Source organism: Mastigoproctus giganteus, chromosome 7, assembly GCF_048544385.1.
Source record: "Mastigoproctus giganteus isolate SK-2022 chromosome 7, ASM4854438v1, whole genome shotgun sequence".
Taxonomy (NCBI): domain Eukaryota; kingdom Metazoa; phylum Arthropoda; class Arachnida; order Uropygi; family Thelyphonidae; genus Mastigoproctus; species Mastigoproctus giganteus.
The window spans coordinates 78,945,294-78,963,607 of NC_143581.1; the positions used below are offsets into that span (position 1 = coordinate 78,945,294).

The window sequence follows — 18,314 nt, forward strand, 5'->3', positions numbered from 1 at the left end:
CTCTTGGTAACCCAAGCTTTTCTATTTGCTTTCCATATTACAGGTAAATTCATTTTTATGTTACCTTTTAACGCCCTCGGATTTTCTGAATGGTAAACTAATAACAATTTTAATTTATAATCGCCAGAGGCATTTGATCCAAAGAGTAACGTTAAACCCAGCAGCTGATTTTTCTTCAATAGAAATGAAGCTTTTTGTTGGTAGCCGTTTCCAGAACAAACCGTTTTCGTCAACACTGAACACCGAATTTGGTGGAAAATTTTCACGTTCAATTATTTCCTTTAGTTTTTCTGGAAACGTATTTGCAGCTTCTCCTGTTAATTCTACACTATGAATCCTGGCCCGTTTTTTAAATTTCTCGAACCAACTACGAGAAGCCCCAAAGGTTTCCGTAATTTCTTCAGTTTGTTTAGATTTCAGGTGATTAAACTGGAATTTTTTTTTTTTAATGTTAAATGGGGCTTGAAATTGCCGACTTCGTTATATCGAAGCTTCGTTATCAGAGGTAACGTTAACCGAGGTATGCCTGTATATATATATATATATATATATATATATATATATATATATATATATATATATATATATATATATTGCTATTTATATAAAGTGTATGCTTTATATAAATAGCAATATATCCCAAAATGGAATCTGGATATGGATATGAGAAGACTGAACAACCCAGTGGTGAGATATATAATAAGTGAGAAGCAATATAGCACAACAGGTAAAATAAACTCAGGTAAACATGCATTTGAAGTCAGAGTGAAGCAACTAATGATTTTCTTTGCTATATGAACTGTATCGTACATTTTTGTGCAAATTGCAGTTCGCCAAAAATAATGCATTTGTTCTATGGAGGATTGATTCAGCCATTTGATAACAAATTTGACAGTCCTTTAAAACTACGACATTCTGTGCCGCCGCCACCGGTTGTGTTCTATTTGTTTTCCCTGCAAGGCATCACAATTTCCATTGAAGTAAAGCGCGATGCAAAACTGCCAAGTCGATCTTGTCCCATTCCTGCGAGCAGACTTTCCACAAACCTTCAACAGTTTTGGGTCAGCGGTTTCTGATAGCTCTTTCCAAAAGTCCGAATGCGCAAAAATCCATGGGCGTGGCAACAGATATATTTTTAAACGGGATCAAACAAATACCTGTCTCCGCTTCCATTCTCCACAAACAAAAGCACAGGTGGAACATGATGTGTGGCTGGACACCTTATCCTGGTGCACCCAGACCTTTTCAGCATCAGAACTGTACAATGTAGGTATTTCACGTTCAAATAATGGCTGTAGAACTTCAACCTGGTAATATACTGAGTTGACTTTCACATTTTTAGCAACTCTACGCATCTCAAATTTGCCATTATAACAAAAACCGGCTACAACCATAAAACCGCATCCAAAACATTCCTTGCACTGATACACCCATGTTGGAAAGGCCATGTCACCCTGTGGACGGTAATAAATTACCCGAATTTTGTTGCAATCAGAGAGGTATACCCACGCTTCATCCAATGTTGCTACGAATTTCCACCTTTCAGCTGCCAGATATTTTTCGTAGAGTTTTCGCATATTGACCGGCTGCTCTGCAATGTGCCTTGCTCCTAGGTGGTGTACGCAGACCTTGTGCTTCTTCTCCAGTTGCAAATTTTTGTTGATTATGCAACAAACGGTTGACTGGGAGGTTCCCACGTGACACTATAGCTCTTTGGGTTTTTTGATTTTCACCGACAACGAGCTACTGCAATTTTCGTACTACCTCCCTCTTTCGAGGTGGAGCAGGTTGCAGTTTCTTCGGTGTTTTCTGCCCACTTACAGCAGCTTTGGGGAATTTTTCTTTGCCATTCAAAACTTTATGGATACCAAACTTTGATACACTAAAATTTTGACTTGCACCTATCAATAATTTTAGCATAACTGTACCCTTCTTCAGAAAGCGCAGTTATGTAACCTTCCAACCATGAGCCCAATTTCAGAGGCATGTCAGCATTAAAACAACGTCTACAACTGCTGAACCTGTTCATAAGGTTTGGGACTGCACCTGCTTGAAAAAAAAATTAACATTGCTGCCGTAAGTCACAAGCAGGATTAATATTAAAATCATTATCAAAAGAATTATATAAATATGGATTATATAAATATTTATATAATTCTTGAATTAATATATGATAATTAGGTCTTCCATAGAGTGAATCTTTTTAGCTTTAGACTTATATGGATTGTTTGACATACCCCATAAAGTATAAGCATAGAAGTTAAATAATTTTTAACTTCTATTCTTCTATTTTTAACTAGCCTTAAAAATACCTTGCTATAATACTGATCTTGCCATAATACTATATTTGACATTGATAACTAAAATTTGATTGTAATAAAATTTTGTAACCTCAAAAGCCATGTATAAGTTGGCCATAAAATCTTTTTCATGTTGTGGTTTTTCAATAATACTCTACTTGCAAGCCCTATTTTTGACAATAATAATTAAAGTATGTCGAAATTCTGCCATATTGGTGATTTTCTATACTGATGGAGTGATGATTTTCTAAATCCAATTTTGAGCAAGTTGTTTCAAATAAACTGGTATATCCATTTGAACCTTCTTTAATGGGAATAGATGAAAAAAAAGGAGAAAGAATTAAAAAAAAAAAAAAGGCTGGTTGCAATTTTTTTGATCCACCAAATACTTTAGTCCTCGGGTGGCCAACTTAATTTGTGATACGATCTACTTTTTTTTCTTTAAAATGTGCTGCAACCCACCATCTTAAGAATTTCATTGCAAATGGTTAAAAAAGTTAATCAACATATATTGAAAAACGTTCATAAATTTTAAAATTAAATACAATTCAGGATTCTTATTTTAAATTCATACGTATTTAAAATTTTAATTCATGTGAAGTTTGTATCTTAATGTGATCTGCCAAGCTTTCAAAATCGGAGATATTGATAAGGCCAACCGTAAAGAATCTTCTGGCGCAAGTCCATAAGGGTAGAGCAATTCTTCCTCTTTGTTTGTTTCAAATACAAAAAGGCCAAATCACATAGATATGTGGAACCAAAACAGGAATTTAAAAGTTCACTGCATTTTTTTTTACATTTGGGTACTTTTCTAGGCAAACATATTTCTAAAAGTCTTTTTCTCATGATCTGGCTTTTAGAAAGATATAGTTTTGAAATGTAATAATTTCATTTTCAAGTAATATTTTCTCCATGTGAAAAATCTGACATTAACCCAACATTAAATGGATAAGAAACATATTAAGCAATATCTTCAATTGTTTTAAAATCACTGAATCTAGTTTCAAAATCATCGACAACTATCTCAAGTTCAGAAACATATTTCTCACTATTAAATCCAAAAACAGGATATTTTTGCAAATGATCTTGCATATTTGCAAAATGATCGAATTTTCTTTCTTGGAGATCCTTAGCCATTGCCAAAAATTGATATCTATATGCAGAAATACTATGAATCATGTCACCCACATTTTTATTTTTTCCTTGTAATTCCAAATTCAGATCACTTAATTTACTGGTAAAATCTGAAAAAAAAAAAAAAAAAAAAAAAAGCCAGATCACACAACCACTTCATAATCTTGTAGCTGCTGATAATCATCTCTCCTTCGATCAACAAATTTTTTTTAATTTCATTCAGAAAATTTTGAAATCTCTGTAGAAACTGACTCCGACTCAGCCACCTCACATCTGTGTGTAATATCAGATCTGGTTCATTTTCATCGAGTTGCATGTTGAAAAGTCTCCTTTGAAGAGATTGTCCTCTGATGGAATTCAGGATTTTGAAAGCTATGTCCAGAATACTTTTAGTATTTAATATTTTGCTGACTAACACTTGTTGGTGGATGATACAGTAGTAACTCAAAAAATCTGGGAATTCATCATCCATTAAGATGCCCCATCATTGCTTTAGCTCCATCTGTTGTTATTGATACGAGCTTAAATAGTGGTAATTTAATTTTTTCATTAAAATTTTTGAATACGTTAAATATATCAAGACCTCTAGTTCTTTCTTTTAACAAAACCATACCCACAGTTCTTCTCTAGTGGCAGAATCATCGAAAACCATAAGAATAAAAACAAGCAATTGAGCTGTATCACTGATGTCTGTAGATTCATCCAGTTGTCAAGAAAAGGATACACAATTAGCAATATGAGCATGCAATTTGTTCGCTCACATTTTTACTAATTCTTTGGAAGCGTCGCATCACAGTATTTCAAGATAATTGCAGATCTTGAAGAGCACTTTTAATTTCATTTTTTGTTTTTAAAATTTTCAAAAAGAGAATCTGTTATTTCGAAAAATACGTCTTTGATGAATTGTCCATCAGAAAATGGTTTGCATTTTTTTGCAAGAAGATGACTCACTTTAAATGATGCTACAGTTACTGCTTATATCGTAAATTAGGTGCCATAAAGAAATTTTGTTGTGCGAATAATCTGGATTTACGTTCTTTTAATTTATTTTTTCTATGGTCAATATTAGGCAGAAAATCCGATTGATATTTACCATGGAGTGCTTTGAACTTCCTTTCTAAATTTCCTCTTTTTGGGTATAGCCACGGAAGCATTGCAAATCAAACAACAACATTTTTCTTTCATCATTACAAAAAATGTATTCTAGTTCCCAATCTTGATGAAAATGATACGTTTTACTCTTTTTCATAGTATTCATTTTAAATCAAAGGGTATTAAACTAATGTATAAGTACTGCCCAGTTATTAATATTAAGTAAGAAATCAACACTATAATATGCTCTCCACAGCGTAACTGCGTGAATTTTTACTAGACAAATCTAGCGGCTGTATGGCGACAAAAGTAGTCACATGGTTCAATAGATTTGTTAATAAGCATATGAAGTGGGGCGCATAAGAATAACATTTAGAATAACATTTAGATTTTGACTAATCCATTTTTCATATAAATTTAAAATTCGTCGTGATCGACCGAAATTAAAGCTGCGATCGACTTGTTGAATACCCCTGCTTTAGTCATCTGTGACAGTTTGTGTGTGTTCAAATGTGTGCCCATGGGCTGAGCTGCATGTTTCTCAGGCTAAAAAAAAGCCCTCAATAACCATTAATCATTCCCCTAAAAGTCAGGTGGATACATTTGGTGAAAACCAATGCAAATGAACAGTCTTATTTACTACTCATGAACAGTTAAAAATTTTCTCACCTGAAATTCTTATCTATCCATGTGGATTTAGGATGGAAGAGAAATCAATATCAATTAGCTATAACCATATTCCAAAATATTTTTCCATCATATTATTGGGCACTAACACTAATTCCATTATAATACTGTACTGTATTACTTTGATTTCTAAAAACTTAATGGAATTTACCTCTGTAACTCCTCATGTTCATTGCTGACAACACACAATGCATCTGATGTGATATGATTTGCATTATGACTTAAATCTAGATTATGCTTCTCTAAACCTGCAATAAGAAATAAAAATTTTGTACAAATCAAACTGATAATTGAAAAATTGTTTTAAAAAATATTTTCACTCATTATCCTTTCAATATCAAAATTATTAATATTCAACAAAGACAGTTGTTTGTTATTTGGTTTTTAGGAGCATTAGCATAAGGGATATGTGGTGGTCATTCCCTGACCTTTCCGCATCCTGTGTATTTGGTTTGTTTGTTTGTTTTTTGTGGAGCATTAGCAACTAAGGCCATATTGCTCCGGGATATGCGGTGGTCATTCCCTGACCTTTCCGCATCCTCCGTATTTGGTACCTCCGTATTTGGTGATCACGGGCTCAAACCCCAGTCTAATCAAGAAGTGTGTGCTACGCACTGCTGGTCCAGGCCACCTGGCTACGGAGGCACCAACAAAGACAGTTTCTTTTAATGTGAGCTAAACTTTTTCATATTAATGTCAAGAAGCAACAGACATGAAATCTTAAATAACTCTTCAAAAGACCCAAAACCTATAGCATAAGAGTATTGCTTAATTCATAAAATTGTATTATAAAAAGTGATATAAGACCATCCACTCCAATTCAAATGAACATGACAAAAACTCATTAAAATTATAAAAATACAAGGTGTGACAATTAACTTCTGCATACTGAGTTCGAATACAGATTTTTCATACACAAACATTATAAACTACAGATTAGTAATGGCTATGGGGTTACTGGTTTGGATGACTGGTTTCAATTACTATTTTAATTACAGTTGAGGTTACAGTTATAACCTCAACAGTAATAAAAACAATGTTTGTGTTAACAAACATTGAAATCAATGTTTGTGTTAAATGGCAAGGAATGACAAGAAAAGCAGCAAAGACTTATTTATATTAACAGTAGGAGGAAGGGGTTGAATCTCATTGGTCCACTTGATGATGATGGTTTAACTGTTAATGATCCTACCCAGTTTAATTATCGATGATCTGACAAATTGAATAAGTACCTTGCATCTGCATTCATTCCTGAGGAGTTCTTGATCAAGGAGAACTCCAGAAGTTCATCAGAATCTAATAGACAGTGAAATGATTTTGTGATAACTGAGAGCAAAGTGGAAAATAAATTGTTGAAGCTCAAATTAAAAGAGACACCTGGGGTGGATAGGATCTATCCAATTATATTAAGGGAGGCAGCAAAGAAAGAAAGCAAACCCTTAGCCATAATTATAATAGCATTTCTGGAATAAGGAGAGGTTCCTATGGACTGGATATGTGCAAATGCATCACCAATTCACAGGGGGGGGGAGGAATCAAAGGATGACATGAATAATTACAGACCTATTAGCTTAATTTCTGTTGGGGAAAATAATGGAGTCTGATTAAAAAGGTAATGCAGGATCATCTAGAGAGGAGTGACCTTATACTGCAGACATCACATGGACTTCTTAAGGAGCAATCCTGTTTGACCAATCTGACTGGATATTTTAATGTAGTAAGAAAGGAACTGGATGCTAAAAGTAATTTGATATCACATACTTGGATTTCAGGAAAGCTCTTGATACTGTTGCACATAAAACACTGCTGTTCACATTGGAGCAGTGTGGCATTAAGGGCAAGTTATTGCTGTGGATAAAGGGTCTGTTGGGTGAGAGAAGACAAAAACTGGTTATTAATGGACTAATGTTATTAGTGGAGTTCCCCAGAGATCAGTGGTGGGTCTATTGCTGTTCTCTATATTTATTAATGATGCTGATGAAGTCATATCAGGCTTAATGTATGAGCTCGAACAGTAAAGCAAATCATAAGAAATGCCTCGCAACCTAAAGCTTAAAAAAACTGGACACAAATGCTCATAGTGATTAACATGTAAAATGCTTTATGACTTAAAACAAAGTTGAAACTTTCAAAGCCCTATTACTTTTTCTGATAAGATTAATTTGATGGTTGCATTTTATTTAATTTTCATAAATTTTGGAAACTCCCCAAATGTGAAGTTATACTTACCATTAACAGAATGAGAAGTTGAAAGATTCTGTCGTTGTTGAGCCACTGCAATCCCAACAGGGATAGTAGAGTTGACTAAAGAAATTAAAGTGATACATTAAGCATGTATTTTTTTTTTTATTTTACAAAAGGAATAAAAATATTTTTCTTTAAGAGCAAAATATTAAAAAAAAATCATTGAACTGAAAATGCATCAAGTTAATTCTACAACCATCTAGTTGTTAAATATCACTTACATCGCTAGTCACCAAAATTGCCTCATCTAGAAATAATTTATGCCTGAAGTTTTAGGTAAAGATTTACCTGAAAATTTGTATGAATAAATGAGGTACATAGATGTAAACAATAAGAATGTCAAACCAGTCGTGCAGAAGAATGTCCAATAACATGTTTGTTAGTACCTTAATGTAGGAATCTAAAGGTGCTATAAAAACGTGCATAAAAATTAGCAGACAAACAAAATTATGAGCAAATGAAAAGTTTAAAATGTACAATGCCTTTAACAAACATAAAAGTTGGATGGTGTTGGCAAAAAGAGGTACATGTAAGTACATGAACAAGTCTCAAGAGCACTGGCGGCATCAGAATAATATAAGAATGGGAGGATCGACTGATCTGCCAAGTTACAAAGAAGAAAGAGATCTGCCACAATCCACAAATTTCCAACATCATAATGCTATCTGTGTCAGGAAGCATGCCTGGCAGACAACTAATCAGATTGTGACAGAGAAGAAAAATGCATGGGATGCATATAAATTATCAGGCGATACAGAAGTCTATGGTGGATATAAGCTAGTGTGAAATCAAGTTACAAAGGAGGTTAGGCAAGTTAAGGCAGATTATGTCTTTGGCAAAGATTTCTCTACTTATATTAACAATAGAATTAAGAGATAGAATCACATTGGTCCATCTGATATCAATGGTTTAATTGGTGTTGATCCTGCTCAGATTGCTGACAAACTAAATAGGTATCTTAAGTAAATCTACATTCACCATAAGGAATTCTTTAGGGAAGAAGATGACAGACATTAATCAAACTCTAATAGGAAGCTAAATGATTTTGTGATAGCTGACAGAAAGTAGAAGAGAAATTGTTGAAGTTATATATAAAAAAGGCATCTCGGGTGGATGCAATTTATTCAATTATACGGAGCCAGCAAAGGAAGTAGGCAAACCCTTAGCCATAATTATGAAAGTGTCTTTGGATTCAGGGGAGGTTCCTGTGGAATATACTTGAATTCACAAAGGGAGATCAAAAGGTAACTTAAGTAATTACAGACCAATTAAGTTTAACTTCTGTTATTATTATTAGCCATATGGTACTAGGAAGCCTGAGGCTTATGCTGCACCAGACTAAGAAAAAAAATATATTTGAATTACCCTGAGAGAAAGAGAAAACAAGAGTCAGAAGTAGAAGGGAATCAATCACCAAGAAAGAGAAAAATGACGGAAAATAAGAGTCCCTAATTAAAGAAATAAGGCGAGACCACCTACACAGGAATGCACTTATACTACCATCACTGCATGGATTTGTTAAGGGGTGATTCTTGTCTGACCAATCTGATTGGATCCTATGATGCAGTAACAAAGGAACTGGGTGCAAAAAATAATTTTGATATCCTATATTTGGATTTCAGGAAAGCTTTTGATACAGTTGCACATAAAAGACTACTATACAAATAGGAGCATTGTAGCATTAAGGGCAAGTGACTGCTATGGATACATGGATGAGCAAATGCAAAAAGACAGACTGGTTATCAATGGACACTGCTCTTCGTGGACTAATATTATTAGTGGTGTCCCCCTGGGTTCAGTGCAGGACCCATTGTTGTTTTCTATATTTATTAATGACATTGATAAAGTCATCATCATCAGCCATTTTCAATCCACTGCAGGATGAAGGCCTCTCCAGTAACTTTCCAGTTCCTTCTGTTTTGAGCACTGGCCATCCATTTACTACTCAAAACCTCATGAATTTCATCTATCCATCTCCACCTTTGTCTTCCAGGTTTTCTTCTAGCTCCTCTTGGGTACCATTCTGTTATTTTCTTAGTCCATCTGTCATCATGTCTTCGAGCTGCCTAATCCATATGTTTCTCTTCTTATCTAACAGTCTGATTCCCAGTATAATTTGTTCCATTCTTCGCCGTGTAGTTCTCAGCTTCTCTTCCATTCTTTTGGTGAGTGCCCAAGTTTCACTACCATAAGTCATGGTGGGGAGTATACATTGATTCATTATTTTACGTTTCAGACAAACTGGGATATTGCTCTTCAGTATGTGACTATATTTCCTGAATGCTATCCATCCAAAATTTATTCTTCTCTTGACTTCCAGCCATTTATCATTATTACAGCTAATAACTTGTCCCAGATAAGTATATGACTCCACCTTTTCAATTGCTGCTCCTTCAATCATTATTTCCCTTTCCGTGGCATACTTGTTCATCATTACTTTTGTTTTAGCCATATTCAACTTTAGTCCAAAATCCTTACTAACTGTGCATAACTGATTAAGATTTTCCTCTAATTCTTTGGGATCGTGGCTTATGACCACAATGTCATCTGCAAATCGTAAATGGTTTAGGTACTCTCCGTTCACATTGACTCCTTTCTGCGACCAGTCTAATCTTCTGAAAGCTTCCTCAAGGGCAGCAGTAAACAGCTTCGGAGATATTGTGTCTCCTTGTCAAAGTCCTTTCTCGATTTTTTTTAAATTTCCTACTGTCTTTGACTAGTCTAATAAAGGAGGTAGCACTCTCATATATTTTCTTCAAAAATCATAATATATGGGGTATCTATGCCTTGTCTTTCCAGTGCCCGAAACATTGCCTTATGCTGTATGGAGTCAAATGCCTTTTCATAATCCACAAATGCCAGGCATAATGGTGTTTTATATTCATTTTCTTTCTTCATTAGCTGTGATATTACGTGAAGGCAATCCATAGTTGAGAATCCTGTCCTAAAGCCAGCTTGCTCTTTCGGTTGATTCTCATCAAGTATTCTAGTTTGCAGATGATATACAAAGGTTGGAAGGATGATTAATCACAGTAATCTGGGTATGCCACTGCAACAAGATCTAGACAAATTAGGCAGATGGGCTGAGAAATGGAAATATTGATGTTTAATGTTGACAAATGGAAGATACAGTTAGTCCCCGACTTATGTAAGCCAGAGTTTCGTAACTTCGGACTTGCATAAATTTTTTTGGCAAAATCGTAAAGATACTTGCTGTATAATTTTTAAGAGTGAAGTCGAATGAACAAACAACAAGTACAGTATACATTTTTATTTTTGTTCCCATACAAACTATGTTGGATAATAACCTGAGGCGTAACTAGAATCTAGGTAAATAACTACAGTTAACATTTCATTTTCTGCTTTAAAAATCCTTAAGAAATATTCAACATGTGTTTGAGACAGGTGAACTACATTGAAGCACTTCAGAAAAACCCCTACAATGTTCAAGCCATGTGAACTGTGTCCCATTGTCTATTTCTTTGGAGAATTACTCTAGCCCATCGTCTCTACACCCTTTCCTTCCTTCTTGGATTGTAGAGTCAGTTCAGTTTTGTTCGAGAGCGAAGTGGGGGCTTTTGTTTGCATTTTGTTATTATTAGTGTAAATGCAAGAGCAAGGGAAGATGGATCTGCAACAATTTTGGAAGAAGTTTAACATCCTTAACATCCTTGATGGAATACAATATTTGTTACACATCTTGTGTTATTGTGGTGAAGTTGGAAATACACATTGTCCTACAGTTTTAAATGACTTCACATAAAACTATCACCATGTAATGTGCGCTTTATTCACATGTCATAAGGTGTGAGAGCATTCCTTGTAACTTAACCCTGTGATGTTCTTTACAAAAAAATTTCATTTTGACCATTATCATGGTGCCATCTAAGAGAATAAGTGATGGAGGTACTAGTAAATCTACCAAGAAAAGGAAAGTGATCGATTTGAATCAGAAAATTAAAATAACAAGGATGTAGAAAATGGTCAAACATTAACAAGTTTTGCGTGGAATTTATATTTGTCAGTATCAACAGCGAACAAAATAATAAAGGATAAAGACAGAATACGTGAAGCGTTTAGAACCAATGAAGAAACTTTAATAACCAAGGCTAGAATGGGACTAATAAGTGATATGGAAAAGTTACTTATTGTGTGGATGGAAGACCAGATCCAAAACATCCCCTTAAGCCTCCACCTCATTCAAGAAATGGTTGTACCATATTTAAAGATCTTAAGAAGAAGAGTGATGATACTGAAACCACCTTGGTTGCAAGTCATGGTTGGTTTGGTAGGTTCTGTAACAGAAGCAGATATAATATTGACATTAGTGGTGAAGCAGCAAGCAAATGGTGATGCTGCTGAAAATTTCAAGGAAAAATTGGATGAGATAAGAAGTGGTGGTTATTTACCACAACAAATATTTAATGTGGATGACACTAGCCTTTCTTGGAAAAAGATGCCTAGTAGGACTTGTTTCTATTGAAGAAAAGTCAATGTCTAGGTTTAAAGCTGCCAAAGATAGGGTAATGTTCTTAGTGGGGGGAGGGAGTTTAAACATAGCTGGTTATAAATTTAAACCTTTAGTGGTTTATCACTCAGAAAATTAGCAGGTTTTTAAGGGCATTGACAAGAAATCGCTTCATGTACTTCAGGACTAACTCAAAGGCATGGGTAACAATAACCATGTTCAAAGCATGGTTTCTAAATGTGTTTATCTCTTAAGTTGAAAAATATTGCTTACAAATGTCAGTGCCTTTTAAGATATTAATGCTCTTTGACAATGCTCCTGGTCATCCTAAATATCTAGATGATCTGCATGACAACATCAAGGTGGTATACTTCCCTCCAAAAAAATAGATTTGACTCAACCAATGGATCAGGGAGTTATCTGGGCATTCAAAGCTTATTACATAAGGACAACATTTTCTGAGGCTGTAAATGCAAGAGCAAGGGAAGATGGATCTGCAACAATTTTGGAAGTTTAACATCCTTAACATCCTTGATGGAATACAAACATTTCAAGAGCCAGGAATGATGTGACAACAACTTGTATAAGCAGAGTTTGGAAAAAACTTCAAAAACATTCTGAGCTTAACAATGAAGGCTTCAACAAAGATGGGCTGATGTCTTCTGTTACCAAAGAAATTATAAACTTAGCTCAGAAGTTGCAGCTGGTCCTGGAGGAAGAAGATGTAGACAAGTTTGTGGATGAACAAGGTGAAGATTTAACAACATAAGACCTAGCCCAGTTGAACACGCAAAGAGTTGAGGAGCAAGGGAGAACCGAATCGATTGAGGAATCAAAGCAACCCAGGAAGCAGTTCAAAGTAAAGGAAATGGCAGAAGCGTTTCTTCAATTTCAGGAAGATCTCTCTATGTTTGGTGGAATGGATGAAAATACAATGTTTCTTGATTATAGAATGAAAAGTTTAAGATTGCTTATTGCGAAATATATGAACAGAAAAAAAAAAAAAAAAAAAAAAAAAAAAATTCGATCTTCATCTCTTTTAGATGAAGATCGAAGAGTTCGTATCACGTACTACCTCCCTGAACTCTACTCAGCCTACAACACCCTGTGATTAATGTGTCTTATTAATGCTTCAGTTTTTTCATTTTAATTTATCTTCAGTTCATCACCTGAAGTGTACAGACTTTGATTCATTGTGTCATTTAGACCAATATTCTTAAATATATACACTTTGATTTTGATTCCCTTAGTAGCCCTTATAAAGCCTACATGGTGTATGAAATACATGTTTTTACAGTACAATAACAAGCGTTTCTTCTTCCTTTTACGTTTTTTTTTTTTTTTTTTTTTTTTTTTTGTTATGTGTCACTCCAACTACTTCACCGCTGTCCCCAGATAAAGTTTTTAATTGTTTTGGTATTTAACTATTTTTCTTCACTCTTCTGAAGATATTATGTGGTTTTTGTAATTTTAGCATATCAGGGATATAGTAGCAATATTTTATCAGTCATTCCCAAGTTACATAAAAATCAACTTAAGTAAGAAGTCCTGGAACGTATCTCATACGTATGTCGGGGATAGACTGTAATTTATATTGGTAGCAGTAATCCCAGATTTACATACAAACTGTGTGGTACTACACACTCAGTAGTAGAAAACGAAAAAGGCCTGGGGGTAATTGTTCAGTCAGTCATGAAGTTCTCTGAGCAGTGGAGATAGCAGGCTGCTAGGAAAGATCATAACATTTTGTCAATGATATATAGAGGAACTTTGGCAGCAGGGAGAAAGATGTGATTACCCTTTTGTATAAGACAACTGCATACAAGTCTGAAACCACATTTTTGGAAAGATGTAGAGGCTACTAGAACTGATGCAAGAATTTGAAGAACTGAAGCCTTTCTACATAACAGCACCCTTTTTTCCCTTCACCAGTCTGGTTGCCCTTATACACTTCAGTTCTCTGTACCAGTTCCGAGACTAGGCACCTGTAAGGAGATCTCACTGAGGTGTTTAAAGCCTTAAATGGATTGAGTAAGCCGAATGTTAATGGCATTCTTCCACTTGCTGAAGCTATGCACAATGAGGGGTCATAAATTCAAATTGAGGAACGATGATTGCAGGATAAATGTGTGAGAGTTTGTTTTCACCCAGCAGGTGGTTGATTGTTGGAACAAACATTCACCTGTTGTTGTTGTACAAGTGGGTAGTTTGAAGAAATTCAAGGAAAAACTAGACAAACTACTGGAGAGATGGCCAGGTGATGTGGGAATTCACTTATTTTTTTGCTTTATAAGCTTGCTTTGATGTATCATTTACCATTACTAATACTAAGACATTATTCCAAATCATTCTATGATACATTCTACATTTGATCCCAATTGCTATTTTCCAGCAGGACAATGTCTACCCATATATATGCAATAAGCATGGTATGATATTCACCAAGATGACATTCACCACCAAATCAACTTCCTATTGTGATATTTGGCTGCTTGGCCACTAGGAGGCTGTCTTCATACTGATGTGCATTGTATTTTCATAAGCAAATACTACTGCACTGATAGCCAAACTGAATCACTTCTTCTCTACATTGATATCTGAAAGGGTTCAAAGAAGGGCAACCAGACAGGTGAAGGGAACAAAAAGGTGCTCTTACCTAAAAAGAGCTTCAGTTCTGAAAATTGCAGCATCTAGAGACTAGACACCTGCAGTGAGATATTACTGAGATGCTAACGGCCTTGAATGGATTGAGTAAGCTAAATGTTAATGACTCTCTTCCTCTTGCTGAGATTATACACAAGGAGGACATAAATTAAGTTTTGGAATGATGGTTGCAGGATAGATGTGCATAAGTTTGCCTCCAGACAGTGGGTGGTTGATTGTTGGAACAGACATACACCTGTTTTGTGGAGGCTGATAGCTTAAATAAATTAAAGGAAGAACTAGACATATTCTTGGAGAATACAGATGTGTGAACTCTGTAAGTGGTTTTTTTTTTGGTTGATACTATATATACTTGCTTTCTTGAATCATTTGCCATTATTATTACTACTATCTGTCATTCCAGTTATTTTTAGCTTAGAGCAGGCAGTCCTTTTAGGTCAGGCAACTTCAGTGATGACCAGTGCAATGCACAAAGCCTCTTAATTTTGCATTATAATGATGGGATATACATGAACAGAAGTGCAACAATATTTGCTGATGCTATTAATGAAGTGTTAGGTGGGAGGTTGACATACAGACAGTTTAATGCCAGTCATAAGCAGAGGTGGTACTGATTCATGGATTGCTTCTATTGTGATATACAGTACCCTCAAGAAAGCAGGAAAAAAAGAGTAATGGCATCGAAAAGCCAATTGGAGGGTTCACATTGGGCTAGCAAGTACACAGTCCGTGTAAGAGTTACCAAAATCAAGGAGAGACATTTACTTGCATATATGCTAATGCTGGGAGCACAGTAAATAAATTTGATGATTCTTAAGTATTGATAAAATCATATCCCAACATTGCAGGTATAACAGAACCATGTTGTCATTCGAGGGGGGGGGATTAAAGAACTTCAATATGGTGATTATATTGTCGGTGACTCTATTGTCAAGGAAATATCTTTAGATATTTCCCATTTCCACCTCTCCTTCTCTATACAAGAATGAGAGGTGGAACATGGCCAGAGAGTCTGCCATAGGCAAAAGCAGATGTTGTAGAACAGATATCTTTTAGCAGCACAAAAGGAAGAACTTCTACTCTTAACATCCTTAGTGCCAACATGTAGGCACTAAGGATATTAAGAGTAGAAGATCTGAGGACTTACTTAACAGTACAGGGCAAAGTTGGGAAAACTCACAAGCTAGGATTGAATTTGAAAGTGTCTGCAATTCTGCCTAGACATTATAGATGTGAGTACATATTGAGAGCCTTGTCAATAAATTTTGGCACTGGAGAGAATGTGCAAGGCTTGTGCGGTACAATTTTTCCTCAGTGTGATCTGTGCTTATTAACTGGAGAGATTTTTTTACAGGGATAAGATACTCATAAATAGGAAGGGTGCAAGGATATTTACTGATGCTATTGAGGCAGTGATAGGTGGGTTGGAAAACTGCTAGCTTGGGGGGATACATAGACTAATAGATTAACCAGAGCTGCAGGAGAACGTGAAAGTGATTCTGGCACTGCTTCTAATGGAACCAGTGCCAGCCACAAGCATGTTCAACCGGTTCTGTCGAACAGGGCCCTCCACTCAAATGGTCAAAACAATATTGTTGATTAATGTATTAAATATTTTTCGTAATTAAGTTCTGTTCAGTATAATATAAAATTATTTAATTATATCTTATTTACTGAAAAAGTTGAAAAATTAAAAAAAAAAAAAAAAATCACTATTACAAAAACACCCCACATAAGTTTTGCCCAGGACACTAGGGTCCTGTGCAAAATCATGCTCAATCCATTCAAAGCTTTCACCACCTCAATCAGATCACCTTGCAGGTGCCTAGTTTCCAGATTCTGCACATTGCAGAACTGAAGCTTTTCTTGGTAAGAGCATGCCTTTGTTCCCCTCACAAATCTCATTGCCCTACTCTGTACTCATTCCAACATCTCTACATTTTTCCTAAAATGAGGCCTCCAGACTTTATACAGTACTCATGATGTGCCATGACCATTACCTTATACAATTGGATAATCACCTCCTTATATAACCTACTAACTAACCCACTATGCAAACTTTGAAGACTCTTTTAATGACTCTTTTCTGACAGAAAAGCAGATGAAAGAATTATCTCAGATATCTTTGTTTAAAAATTAGTTTACAGAAGTTTACTGTGAAAATAAGACTGCTGAACTCTATTTGAATAATTTTCAAACTGTGTTTACTGTCCCAAAAGTTAGATTTTGTGCTCATGAGTAAGTTACACCTCTGTGTTAATTATCTCTAACTGTTTCTGTAGCTTACATACTTTATAAAAATTATTAGAAAAAAGGACAGACAGATAAGGTCAGTAGTGTTTTTTTTAAAATCTCGTTAATACAAACTCAGTTTACACGTTTATGTGAAGTATATACCATTCCCCTGCAAAAGGATAGGCTTTTCTACGTAAATATATTCGTTTATTACAAAATTCAGTTAATATGTATTAAAAAGCTCTTTTTCACCCCATAAGAAATTAATATTGTCATTTTGTATGTTAATACAAATCTTGGCAGAGCAATCCGATTATTGGCATAGCCACCTGGCTCCCTATTTCCTGAAGGATGGCACTGACTTGTTAGAAATTAGTTCCGTGTTAACAAAAGCAGTTTATGGTAGCTACAACATCAAGTGCACTCTGAAAAACATCTTTCTGAAGGATGAGTTGTTAAATTAACAAAAGAATAAAAAAAGATTTTCTAAGTCGTTTACATGCACTCCCTCACTCTCCACGGGAATAAGGTCAGTTGCAATTGTTACCCCAGTTCAAAGAGTCTTTTGCTATTGTATACAACAATCTATTTTTTGTGTCATTTTATCTAAGCTGATGTCTTTTTCAGAACTTGTCTTTAAATTAATTTAAAATTTGTTTATATTAAATCTTATCTAGCAGTGTTATGGTGACAAAACATAAATGGGCAGAATTAAGCCTGGAAATTAAGCTAAAAATTATACAAGCGGCTGATAGGATGGAAAGAAACAAAACGGACATTGCAGAGGAATACAACATCCCTTTACCTACAATACTGAAAAACAAAGACTTGAAGAAGTGCATGACACCAGAGCAGCAATGAAAAACAGGAAATAAATTCGTGGTGCAAAACATGAGGAGCTTGAAACAAAACTTTGAGTGCTACCAAAAAATGTGTGTATCTAATTTGCCAATATCAGGTTCGGTTTTGCAAGAAAAGACAAATTATCTAGCTCAGCAACATCGGATTAGCAACTTCAAATGCAGCAGTGACTGGCTCCAAAGATTTAAAGAGAGGAATAACTTGGTTTTGCAAAATGTTTGTGTTGAGTCTGGATTAGTCGACAAAGAAAAGGCTACAGACTGGTTGTGTTCTGTACAGTCCATCCTTAAAAAATATGAGGCAAAAGATATTTTTAATCTTGATGAGACAGGTTTATTTTATAATTTGCTGCCAAACAAAACATTTGCTGTTCGAGGAGTCTTGTCATGGTGGAAAATTAAGTAAACAAAGACTCACTGTTCTGTTATGCTGCAATTCAGATGGCAGTACAAAACTATGCCCACTTGTGACTGGTAAATTTTCCAAGACAAGAAGTTTTAAAGAAGTTAACCAACTTCCCTGTGATTATGAGGCCAATAGAAGTGCTTGGCTTACGGTCAACGGTCTCTTTACTACAAACCTCATTATTATAAAATGTGAAAATTTAGGTCCCTTGAACTTTGTATTAA

General features: G+C 35.1%; 1 protein-coding gene across 3 annotated transcripts in view; it reads right to left on the reverse strand.

Moving 5' to 3' along the window:
• LOC150083015 (uncharacterized) overlaps positions 1–18,314 on the reverse strand; it is a 487,383-nt gene that overhangs the window by 301,865 nt on the left and 167,204 nt on the right. For all 3 annotated transcript variants that reach the window (XM_090377743.1, XM_090377741.1, XM_090377742.1), the window contains exons 7-8: positions 7,443–7,517; positions 5,365–5,461 (exon numbers count right to left, since the gene is read on the reverse strand). In XM_090377743.1, the coding sequence (XP_090233869.1) occupies positions 5,365–5,461; positions 7,443–7,517 (172 nt within the window). The remainder of the gene's footprint in view (positions 1–5,364; positions 5,462–7,442; positions 7,518–18,314) is intronic.